The sequence below is a fragment of the Penaeus vannamei genome, chromosome 22, assembly GCF_042767895.1.
Source record: "Penaeus vannamei isolate JL-2024 chromosome 22, ASM4276789v1, whole genome shotgun sequence".
NCBI classification, from domain to species: Eukaryota; Metazoa; Arthropoda; class Malacostraca; order Decapoda; family Penaeidae; genus Penaeus; species Penaeus vannamei.
This window is the reverse complement of record NC_091570.1, coordinates 10,429,665-10,442,164: the sequence shown is the minus strand read 5'-3', so window position 1 is coordinate 10,442,164 and position 12,500 is coordinate 10,429,665. Positions and strand designations below refer to the sequence as shown.

The 12,500-nt window shown below is 36.6% G+C and overlaps 1 protein-coding gene across 3 annotated transcripts; it reads right to left on the bottom strand.

The window, feature by feature from the left end:
• Positions 1–1,294: 1,294 nt before the first annotated feature.
• LOC113808197 (small ribosomal subunit protein uS2) lies at positions 1,295–9,162 on the bottom strand. Of its 3 annotated transcripts, none has more exons than XM_027359537.2 (7): positions 9,049–9,162; positions 4,249–4,384; positions 3,885–4,090; positions 3,466–3,624; positions 2,627–2,748; positions 1,527–1,791; positions 1,295–1,397 (listed from the first exon to the last, which is right to left on the bottom strand). In XM_027359537.2, the coding sequence occupies exons 2-7, from the start codon at positions 4,379–4,381 to the stop codon at positions 1,320–1,322; spliced, it is 963 nt and encodes a 320-aa protein (XP_027215338.2). In that variant the 5' UTR covers positions 4,382–4,384; positions 9,049–9,162; the 3' UTR covers positions 1,295–1,319. The 3 variants fall into 3 exon arrangements, with proteins under 3 accessions (XP_027215338.2, XP_069992622.1, XP_069992621.1); XM_070136521.1 differs by having other exon boundaries at positions 8,960–9,078; XM_070136520.1 differs by having other exon boundaries at positions 8,939–9,050.
• Positions 9,163–12,500: the final 3,338 nt, after the last annotated feature.

Genomic DNA, 12,500 nt, shown 5'->3' with positions numbered 1-12,500 from the left:
AGTATGGAGGCAAATATACAATGAGAGAGTGACACAAAATGGGAGTTGGGAATTGGTATTGGAGGATGTGTGAGGAAGGTTTCTTGGAGGCAGACAATAGATGCATTGTAAGAGGAGAGAAGATGGCGGAGGTCAGGTCTGCGTGGGCGAATGCCTCTAATGTTCTACTGCAGCAGAGCCATTGTGGATCATTCAACACGTATTATGGGTAGAAATGGAGGTCTGAGAAGTAAGAGGAGTCTGGGGACTGAGATATGAGATCAGAGAATGGAGGCGACAGTGTAGTATCGAGAATTATCGTGGGAGGAGGGATCAGGGGAAGGAGGTGAAAGTATTGTATCTGGAGGTTCATTAAGAAAGGCGAGATCTGGGGAAGGACATTGTGATAGAAGGGTTTTACGCGGGTATCCAGGAGTAATAGGTAAAGGTTTTTGGTATGGTTGAGGGTGGAGGAGTGCATAGGATGTGTAAGGAGGAAGAGGGGTAGGGGGATGTGAGGAGGGGGAGGGTGGAATTCGGCGGTCACTTTGAAAACAGCCGGAATCTGGGTAGAGATTTCGATGGGTGGCTGAGAGGAAGGAACTTTCTCTTGTCATACATAGAAAAGTTTCTAGTCCTCAGGGGAGGTGAAGAAGAGATCGGTATCTGAGGGAGTAGGTGTGAGATGGGATCTGGTAGGATATGGGGTGGGGCGTTTGGGTTCTCTGATGTGATAGGTAAGACGGAAGTAGGGAGAGACATGGATAGTTGTGGATATTGGAGTGTCTGGATTTAGGATACAAAAAAAGGGTTTGAGATAGGGGAATTAGAGGTCGGAAGTTGAGGCGCAGGGGAAAGTGGTGCTGTAGATGTAGAGACCATCTGGGTAGAGTGGATGGGAGTGGATTGATACAAGGTATTGTAGAAAGTAGTGATTGAAAATTCTCAGCATTGTGCTTCTTGTCTGGCCTCTCAGAGTGAAGCCTTGTTTGAATCTGAGAACTACTTCACTCAAATTTGTAGGCAGTGCAGCCTCTTAAAATACATTATAGGTCATTTGAGATGACCTTTACGAAGTTATCTCCTTTTTGGCTGTTGCTTGGAGAGAAATCTACTTATTTCTGGTAAGATATGTTCCTTTCTTGCTGGTCCTCTTGTTTTAGGTGCATATAATGATTATTATTCTTGTATTTTTCATTCTGACTTTGGAACTGCAAAACCGGTTTTGCAATGCTGTTTAAATCACTAGCAACTTCATGTATTCATCTTATTGCTGAAGTTCATATTAAAAATACAAGGTAAATCAAAGAATTGCTACAGCAGCTATCATTTATTTCTGTTTACCAGTTGGGTCCATCAGCTGCGCCTCCCCAGTCATCACCAGTTCCAGTAACTGGTGCAGCAGCCCAATCATCGCCCTGAAAATAATAGAGATTAGCCGACTGCAATAAACAGTAGATTGTTATTTCGCAAGAAAAAAAATAAAAGATATTTCCTGTAAAGCACACACAAAGAAAAGATGTTTAACCTTTTATATAAACACTTACAGTCTGACCCCAGTCATCAACAGTAGCAGCAGCAGCCACAGGGGCAGCAGTCCCGGTAGCAGCAGCCACAGGGGCAGCAGTCCCGGTAGCAGCAGGAGCCACAGGGGCAGCAGTCCCAGCACCGGCAGCAGCAGCTACGGCATCGGGATCATTCACATCAGCGCCCCAGTTCTCGGCAGCAGGGGTCTCTACCTTGGCAGCCTCAGCCTCAGCCTTGGCAGCCTCGGCCTTGGCAGCTTCCTCCTTCTCTTGCTCTTCAGCATCCCTGTAAAGAAATTCAAAACTTTATTATAACAAATCTTGCATTAACTTTCAGAAATAAGGTAAATTAGTAATGACTTTTCACTCCTTTCATATACCCCCCTCCCCCCTACTGCCTTTTATCAACCAGTGGAGAGGTACATCTACCTACACTTCAGATATTACCCTAAGACCCTAATAATCAGGTAGTAATGTTAGGCCACACAGCATTTCTACCATAATTGTGTGTTATGTGCTGTGAGACACACCCTATTGGAAAATAAAAATGGTCTTAGGCAAGAATTTGATACACAGACACCGAGAATACCATGAATTACAAAGAACTGCAGATGAAATTTTATGTGCAAGCCCCCAGAAACAAGTGAGGAAAATTGCTTTTAAATCTTCAATACAAAACCATGCTCACTATAATAAAGAAAACCATACAAGTAAACTTCTCATACAATTCCAGCAAAATACAATTCCTCGTAACAATTTACTACATGGCCACACACATTGAAACCTGCAGATGCTCATGCCAATGAACCAGGTTCTCAAACTGGAATGGTTAAGCTATTGAGGTTCTCACTGGGCAGTACTGATAATTTGCAAAAGTTACATGGGGGAAAAAGGCAAGGAACTGGTAACAACTTCATAGAGCTAGATGAGCAAAGCAAAACAATCATTGGAGCAACAATACTGGGGGACTTTAAGCACAAACCTGATGACAATGAAGTAGGGGGTCTTTTGAAATCCCTAACCTTATGTAATGAATTTACAAAATAGGGGCCACAGACAATATTCTACATTGCCAAAACTACCATGCTATCTTCACTTGTAACTAGCTTAAAGAAACTCACCTGTAGAAGAACAGATCAGGCATGACGTCTGTCTCCCATGGCAGGTTGCGGGAGATGGTTCCACGAAGACGAAGAACTTCACGGGCCAACATCCACCACATCAGACCAATGGAGTGGGGGCTCTGGAAAAAGAAACAAGTTGCATGAAGTTTCCACTTAAGTCTGTTCTCATAAATGTACATCACATTTCAACCCATTGGCAGAAGGTTTAATGTTGTCTCATCAGAAAGAATAGTCATCAAAGATGCCAGGTGACTATCTCAAAGTTTGTACCAAATGCCTTGCACACGTTATCACCCAGCATGTAGCAGTATGCACTACTATACACTTCTATATTTATGTTAAAGTTTACACATCTTCATTGCAATAGTATTTAATGGGGACTTCTGAGAAGACAATTTGGGGAAGGGGGGATGGGGGGGGGGGGAGTGGTTTCTTCAAAACGTTTACCATAGAACTCTTAGGTGATCTCATAGCAAATATTTCTGAAAATGTATTCGTTTTTCAGTTACTGGGGGATGGGGGAATGTGGGCAACTGAATTTATACAAATTACATTTTCCTCCTTAGAATAATACACAATACAAGGCTTGTTCCATTTTCTTAGCTCAAAAACTGCAGCCTGAGCTAGGCCAGGGAGAATAAGAAAACTATAGAACAATTCTAAGCAGTGCTCAAATATAATGTACTGTTTCTTTCAGAATAACATAGCAGTAGAAAAAAAAAAAAAAAATCAAACAAGCAGTAAGGCCTCTAACATAAAGACTCATACTTCAGAATATTCAAGAATGTAATTTCCCAAAATATGAATTACAAGTGGAACTGAAGTAGATAACTTACCCTGTTGTTGCAAGGAATGGCAATGTCAACATAGCGAAGTGGGGAGTCAGTATTGCAGAAAGCAATAACAGGAATGCTGACATAGGAAGCCTCAGTAATTGGCTGCCTGTCTGAGATGGGATCAGTCACCACAAGGAGACGAGGCTCACGGAAAGCAGCCTGAAATATTCAAGAGCATCAATATAAACTCTAAAGCAGACATCGGCTTTTGGTACCGAACAGAGACGCACATTCCAGTTACTCTAAATCCCAATGATGCATTTTATTACATTTCTTTTGCTCTGTAAGATGGCAGTGTCCATTTCCCCCTATCTCTGTGCATCGCTCTCAGCAACTTATACTCCGACATCTTTCATTAGATAAATATCATGCAGTCATATTTCCCATCTTGTCTTATTCTGCATCTTTTCCCAAATCACCTGAATCTGATTGGTGAAGGCTCCTGGGGTGAAGCGGCCTGCAATGGGGGTTGCACCAGTATAACGGGCAAACTTCAGCACAGCACGCTGGCCCATGGGGCGGGAAGAGATGGTGTACACATCTGCTGGGTTCTCAATGGCTGCAATGGCGCGGGCAGCCAGCAAGATCTTCTCGTATGTCTTGCGCAGATGAATGATGTGCACACCTATGAATTGAAAGAAAACCTATGTAAATAACAATAAACCAGCAGTGCCAAGATAATAGGCCTGTTGTGTGTTTCTACTGACAAATTTTCATTTTAGATTGTATGACCTTGTTCTTTATACATCTCTATTATTTTTTTTTTTTTTCTTTAATACTCACCATCTTGGCGGCGCTTGAAAACATACTGTTCCATTTGGAAGTTCATGTTGCTGGATCCGAGATGAGTGGACGCGGCCAGGAACCGCGTCACATCATTCTCTTCCAAAGCCATAACACTTAATCCTCCCGACATGATCTGGAAGGGAAATAATAAAACAAATGTAAGAAAAATATTCACAGATGAAACCTCAAATTTATTACCATGGAGAAAAATCGGTACTAAGCATAAAAATTTATGATCGAGTTCACCTCCAAATTTTTCACACAAATTCACTGCTTGCCATTCATTAACAAAGATTCCATGGTATGGGCATAAATTGAAATAAACTGGAAAAAGGAGGAAGCAAGCAAAACCAACTTTTGCTCAAAATATTTCTGGGTTTTCCCATTCCTATGGAAGAGGGCCTTCCAATGCGACTTCAATTTCACTTGTATCCTCTTATTATCCCAATAACCTTCCTGCTCTCACAACAACCATATCCCAATACTATTTCCAATAGATAATGCAAGCATTTATTTTGCCTAGGCTTAAACTCCATCTAAGCAAAATTTGCATTAACTATCGCAAAGGACCTTGACCCTGCCACACCGAGTAAAAAATATTACAAAGACTAATTAGTCGCTCACTGCCGCTAAGTCCCTGCGCGTGGAACACATACAAGTCGGAAATTGGCTCACGAGTACAAGTCCAAGTGCAGCTTTTAAAGCAACTTCCCTCAGACTGCGCATGTACTACCATTAACATCATGCTAATTACAAACAGTTTCAAATTATTACAATTCATCTGATAGTGCTTTTTAAATTTTATTTGTACTAATCACTTTATATATTCCCATATACACAATATGCCCTTAAACATTCATTTACATTGCATTATTAGCTACATAACGTATATTTTGTTTTTTCATAACCACCAAAGTACTTTCTATTACTACGCTTAATAACCGGCTCTTAACGAGTGTCCGACCCAGCTTTTAAGGGTTCAAGACCCGGGTCATTCTTCCTTCGCTGGTCGATAGATATGAATTGTAGTTTTTGTAGCTTGTGCGAATTCGGTTATGGGGATTTTTCACAAATATAGTGATAACATAAGACTTTTCAAAATGTGCCAAGAGCACAGTTTAATATTGAAAAACTTAAAGTGTGAAAAGTGCAATGGTGAATATTTTACAAGAGTCAGCTAGCTGAATAAAAGGTTTCAGGGCTTACTTTCTAACGGTTATCTTTATGACTGTGCGTTTATGCCGGATTCGCTCGCTCGTTTGTTTCCGCAACACGGTATCAAATCCTCTTTACTTTGTGAAATGCGATTCTTGGCTCTGGTTTTTCATTTTTACACTTTCTTTACCTTTTTAAAATCTCTGCTATGCGCAAAATCGACTATACCCCTCCCCCCCAACTCCCAATTCCCCACGGGATCCCCCAAGATTGTTGACTGGAGTTGGGGACAGCCTCCGACGGGTACGGTTATGTTGGAAAGAATTACCAAAATTTGTAAAATTGAACGATCCATTTAAGACTACGATTCTATACTCAAGCCCCAATTGTTTCATTGAAAATGCAAAATACTATGAAAATTGGTTATTCTTTACAGTACGGACACATTCGACAGAGACTACGTCCCAAACTCCATGTTACAGAATATATTCATCAGTCAAGGTTCCCGTGGCTGGGCAAGCCCTTTGGGTACTGCCCAAGGAGAGGGTTGACTCCCTAGGAAACAATGTCTTCACCTCATTTGTATGCATGGCAAGATAGAATCAAAGCCTAACCTTTCTACTAGTTCCCTATACAGGGGGACAAGCCCCACTGTACCCCCAATTTATTAGCACTTCATATTAACCAAAATTTTTACCCGTCGCTGATGGGCTAAACTGTTATTTCTTATTCTATTTCTTACACTCTATAAGATGGCCTTGCTCATTTCCCTCCTATTTATGTGCGTCGCTCTCGATAACCTAAACCAATTTTGATTAATGGGTTAATCTTTATGGCATGGATTCAATAAGGTAGCCCTAATTTACCATAATATTCTTGAAGGAGAAAAATGGTTAAGGTTACCAAAAGCAACAGAAGGAAATGGACGTTCATCTCAGAGCACAAGAAATGAGTCAAATAAAGGTACTGCTGCTTTAATCTCATTTACCACGAAATTACAAAAACATTGGCTGCATATTATAGTTCAGGGAGTCAAGAACACCCTCAAAAATCCAAGAGTTCATGCTGTCCATTTTCCACAGGTTGGCATGCAGTGCTAATAAAGGGAGGTATAGGGGGAGGGGGGGTCTAGGGAATACATACAAGGTAAGTCCGGGCCAGTCCCACGTGCCGATTTTCTAGCCACCCAGAAACATTTATCATTGGCTTCAAAATATTTCGGCGTTAGTGGGTTAGGCCAAAGGTATTTCTTTGCAGTATGAATGCACTCGCCAGATACCAAGTCCAATTGCACAGCAAAAAATATAATTATAGTTGCCCTGACTGTGCATGCCCTTCAGGTACTGCCTGAAGGGAGGGTTGATAGGGAGCTCTGACTCCCAGAACCCCCCCATGAAACATTGTCTTCACCAAGTATGCAAAATAGAGCTGAAACTCGGGAGTGGACTTCAGCTGAGAGTGGCGCTTTCCACAAGCTTTTTCCTTTATTGGTAACATTACCATTTGTGTCTGCAGATAATGTCTTGTACCAAAGACCAACTTTTTGTCCTTTTGCCCAAACCAAATGCGTCCATGCCGTAGAGATTAACCTTACTAAAAAATATGGTAATTTTCTATATTACCTTTGCCTCTTCGATATCGACAATTTTGGTATCATTGGATTCCTCTCACTGTCCACATTGCAAATATATAGTTTTTATAGAAAACTACCAAAAATATTTTAGACCATTTTAAGCCTCCATGAATAAGGGTGAAAGTTCATGAACAGCACCACTCTCAGCCTAAGCCCACACTCTGCTCCCAATTTCAGCTCTACCTTGTTGGGCATTCTGTGGTAAAGACAGTTTTATGGGGGCTGTTGGGGTGCATGCCCAGCCACAGTAACTTAGACTAAGGAATTTTATGATATGGAATTAAGGGAGTCACTGGCAAGTGCATTCATACTATAAAAAAAATTACTGATTAATGTAACATTGAATACAACTAACAATCTTATATATGATAGTCCGATCAGTAAGGGAGTAGATTAAGTGTCAAAAATTGCAGGGCAAAAAAGGCCAACTTTTGAAAGTCTATGAGCACCCAATCTATCCTTTTGTCAAGTTTGCTGGAACATATAAACAAGTATTTGAAACCAAGTGATACACCCCCCAAAGAGAGAGTCCCAAAGCCAAGGTATCAAGCAAACCCAAAACTTGAACCTACCTTTCCTTACCTTCTATTCATACCCTAGACTGGGGGGACAAGCCCCATTCCCTTCCTTTATTAGCACTTCAAGCCAACTTATACAAAATCGACATTAAGAACTGGCTGTGTGGGGGTGTTGTGAACTCTCTGAACAGTGATAAACAGCACATATTTGTCATTCTGCAGTAAATATTAGGCCACAGCTGATGTACCAGTAGTGCTCAACTTTCTTATGCTCTAATATTTCCCAATATCTCTGCACATCTCTCGGTAACATAAGCTACAACCATAAGCCCCACCTAACCAAATACCCAGAGGGCACTTCCACTTGCACCCCCATATGTTTCATATAACACCTCATATGTACACTCCCTAGCCAGAATGAATTAACTTGTATTTAGCAACGGGTGTAAGAGAGGATGCTTTAAGTACATTCATTGACCACAACCATAATCCTTGTACATTCCCAAGTCTAGATTAAATTATCAAAATCCACATAATGAATTTTAATGGCTAGTAAAACGACCATTAAAATAGATATGCCACCCGAGCAAATCACGGAATACAGTATACCATGAGCAATCGACTACATAAATATCAGAATTGTATACCATAGTGGAAAGTAAACTAATAAACAAACCATGTGACAAATGCCATTCAAAGATTTTGGGAGGGACACTAGAGCTCGTTCAAATTACAGGCGCATGACTATAATACTTAAAAGATACTTCATATCTGATAGATTTACTTAGACTTTGACAGTATTTACTAGTGCACTGGTATAATAATTATTTTGATCGAAATGTACAAGTCTAGAAAATCATTCACGTCAGAAGTATTCTTGAAAACATGAGAAACCGGTAAATACAATAGAAATCTAACGAATACAACAAGCCCTTGGGAATTCAATGTCTTGAAATCTTGAGACACCTCACAAACTTTTAATAAACGGGGGAATAAGTTAAGGCCTAACCATCACTTTAACCGTACTCTCAGAATAATGAGTTTCACTGTTGCACTTTTAACAATCTCATTAATGCATTTCCTTTATGAAGAACATGATAAGCCACGAGTTCAGAAGTGACAACCTATACAATGTGGCTAATACAGCGTAACACACCCGTTTGTAATTAACGATATAAATACCCATACCCTAGAATGTAGGAGAGTACCAAGCCGCTAACAGAATTTCAATATTATAGCAAGTAGTATCAGCGCAAAACAGTCACATGTTATCATCAGGTTTCCATGATCCGGGGAATGTTTACATCCTCTCCCCCTCGACACCCAACACACTTCATTTTTATATCTACTTTCATCTAATTTCCGTTACGAGATAACCAACCAAAAATCAGCTCAGCAATACTCGCAGTAATCCAAAATTGCAATGGTCCAGTTGAATCACACACACAAGCAGTAAGAGAGGCCACAGAAGCGAAAAATATTGAGACTCACGGCGGTTGTGTTCACGCCCGAGGACTCTCACGAAGAAGGAGCGAAAACAACATTGGCGACGCTCATGGTTCTCTTCTATAACTTTTTCTCGCTTTTCTTCTTTTGATAGAATTTTGAGTGTTGCAGATCAAATTCTTATATTTTTTTGTTATCAAAAACGTACAAAATACTATCAAAACTAGTTAAATTAATGATATTTAGTGATGTTCTTCAGTAACAGAAAACGTTATTTTGGACTAAAGGGATTACTATTGTAAATGGAATCGCGCAATATTTATTTGTTTTTTATTGTTATTCATATTGCACTTGCTTTGTTAATAGTCATAATTATTATGCTTATAATCATAATCGACATTTGCGTTTTTTTTCAGTACATCCAGAGCTGTTGTTTTGTTCAAACTGTTTTGTTGCCGTTGTGATGTTAATGGATGTGTTATCTTTATTATCATAATTATCGTTATTATCATCGCTCTCATGATTATTGTTATCAGTATTATCATAACATCATTGCTATTATTATTGTTATAATGATTTTCACTATCATTATCACAATCAACAATATCCTTATCATCATTAACAGTAGTATCATTACTATTATCATTATTACTATTATCTTTAGAATAATCCTCATTATTATTAATACTATTATCATCATTATTATTATTATCTTTATGTTGTTATCATTATCATTATCATTATTATTATTATTATTATTATTATTATTATTATTATTATTATTATTATTATTATTATTATTATTATTATTATTATTATTATTATTATTATTATTATTGTTGTTGTTGTTGTTGTTGTTGTTGTTATTGTTATTATTATTATCATTATTATTATTATTATTAGTAGTAGTAGTAGTAGTAGTAGTAGTAGTATCATTATAATTATTATTATCATTATCATTATCATCGTTATCATTATTATCATTATTATTATTGTCATTATTTCTATCATTGTTATTATCATTATGATTATCATTATTATTATCATCATTATCATCATCATTACCCTCTTTATCATCATTATCATTATTATTATTATCATCATTATTATTATTATCATCATTATTATTATAATATTACTATTATCATTATTACTACTACTACTACCACTATTATTATTATTATTATCATTATTATTATTACTATCATTATTAGTGTTAATCATTATCATTACTATTATCATTTTCATTATTATGTAGTAATAATAAAAATGATAATAATAATAATAGTAATAATAATAGATAATAATGATAATAATAATAATAATAATAATAATAATAATAACAATAATAATAATAATGATAGTAATAATAATAGTAATAATGATAATGATAATAATGTTAATAATGATGATAATACTGATGGTAATAATAATAATAATAATAATAATAATAATAATAATAATAATAATAATAATAATAATAATAATAATAATAATAATAATAATAATAATAATAATAATGATAATGATAATAATAATGTTAATAATAATAATAATAATAATATCAAAATAATAATAATAATAATAATAATAATAATAATAATAATAATAATAATAATAATAATAATAATAATAATAATAATAATAATAATAATAATAATAATAATAATAATAATAATAATAACAAAAATACCAATAATAATGATAATCACAATAATAATAACTGATAAGAATATCAATAACGCTAATAAAATCCATATCATTAATATTATTCCTGACATTAGTATTGGGTCGAGGGGCGCCCATCCCCTTCTACCGATCCCAAGACAGCTGATAATTCTGTCTGATATTCTCTGCCTTTGTACTGGCATAAATAAACATTTGTTATGGTTCAAAATGAGTGCGTGAATGTTTTATGTCCATGAGTAGTTGTAGTATTGGAACTTGTTAGTATTAGTATTATGGTGATGATGGTGATGATTGTCGTGATCATTACAATCATTCACTGTAACTGTTGTTGTTGTTATCACTATTGTTATCACTATTCCATAAGGATCATCATCGTCATCATTATCACAAGATTTGTTATTATTTCCAATATTACTATAATTGTTATTACTATTATCATCATTATTATCAATATTATTATTGTCAATATTGTTATTACTATTATCATCATTATTATTATGATCATCTTCATTGTTACTACTTTTGTCATTATTATCGTTATCATTATTATTATGGTCATTATCATAATTATTGTTTTTATCTTTGTTATTATCATTGCTATTAATACTATTATCATCATCATTATTGATATTGTTATCATTATCGTTGTTATTGTTATCATAATCATTATCATCGCTATTGTTATTACCTTTATTGTTATCATCATTCTATTTATGATTATTATTATCGTGTTTCATTATTATTACTGTAAATATCATTATTTCTGTTATTATAATAAGTACAGTTACTATAATTAATGTTATCACTTTAATGATTGCCTTATTACTATCATCCTTTTAACCATTACATTATCATTGATATTGCTATTATCATTATCAAAATTGGTATCACTGACATCATTACTCTCAGTACTATCATCACCATTATTATCATTATTAGTATTTCCATGCTTCTGCTATTATTATCATCTTCATTACCATCACTCTTGTTCATCTAGGTATAATTATTATTACTGCAGTCACCATTATATATCATTATTACCATTATTTTCTTCCTTATCATCATCATCATCCTCATCATCATCGCATCATAATTACTCCTATAAATATTTTTGTTAATTAAGATTCATACCAATGATCCAGTCATTATTATTACCAAAATTATCGTTACTGATGTTGTTCTTATTATCTATTATCATAACTATCTACATTAACATCATATTCATTATCACTGTCATTACTACGTGTTATTATCCTCATCATTAACATTAGTCTTAACATTACCGTTACTGTTACTATCATTGTTCCCATCATTAGTATAACCCTTTTTGTCAATATCATTATCAGTATATCATTATCAATACTTTTATTAATAACCTCACCACTATCATATCGTTCCCGTTGACATCATTATCCCCACTGCAGTTTGCACTGAGCCCGGCAGGGAGGAAGCGAGCCAGATGTTTCTCTCTCTTCCATCTTCGTCAATCTAGACTGCAGTTGGTGACCCACATGTACGCCCACCTTTGCATCCGCCCGCACCGTCGCACTGTTGCACGTTGCTCACCCTAGCACCCTCGCCGCCGCCGCCACGTCCTCAGAGAACCCCGGTGGCTGGTGGCAACACGACAGCCTCGGCGGGCCCTTCCTGTGGCCGCCGCAATTGGCCCATTCATCGGAATGGACTCTGATATTCATTGTCATCCAGTGCCTGCGGAGAGAAGTGTGGGATTCGCCATGTCCGCTTTCCTTCGCCTCGCTGTCGCAAACGGCCGTGCTTCCGACTCCCGATTTTGCTCAATGGACGCT

Excerpts from the sequence above, each read along its gene's own strand:
- LOC113808197 (XM_027359537.2), bottom strand. The coding sequence starts at position 4,381 with ATGTCGGGAGGATTAAGTGTTATGGCTTTGGAAGAGAATGATGTGACG. Across the intron at positions 4,091-4,248 it reads TTTCAAGCGCCGCCAAGATG|GTGTGCACATCATTCATCTG; the intron begins GTGAGTATTAAA and ends TTCAATTCATAG. Across the intron at positions 1,398-1,526 it reads TTGATGACTGGGGTCAGACT|GGCGATGATTGGGCTGCTGC; the intron begins GTAAGTGTTTAT and ends TATTATTTTCAG.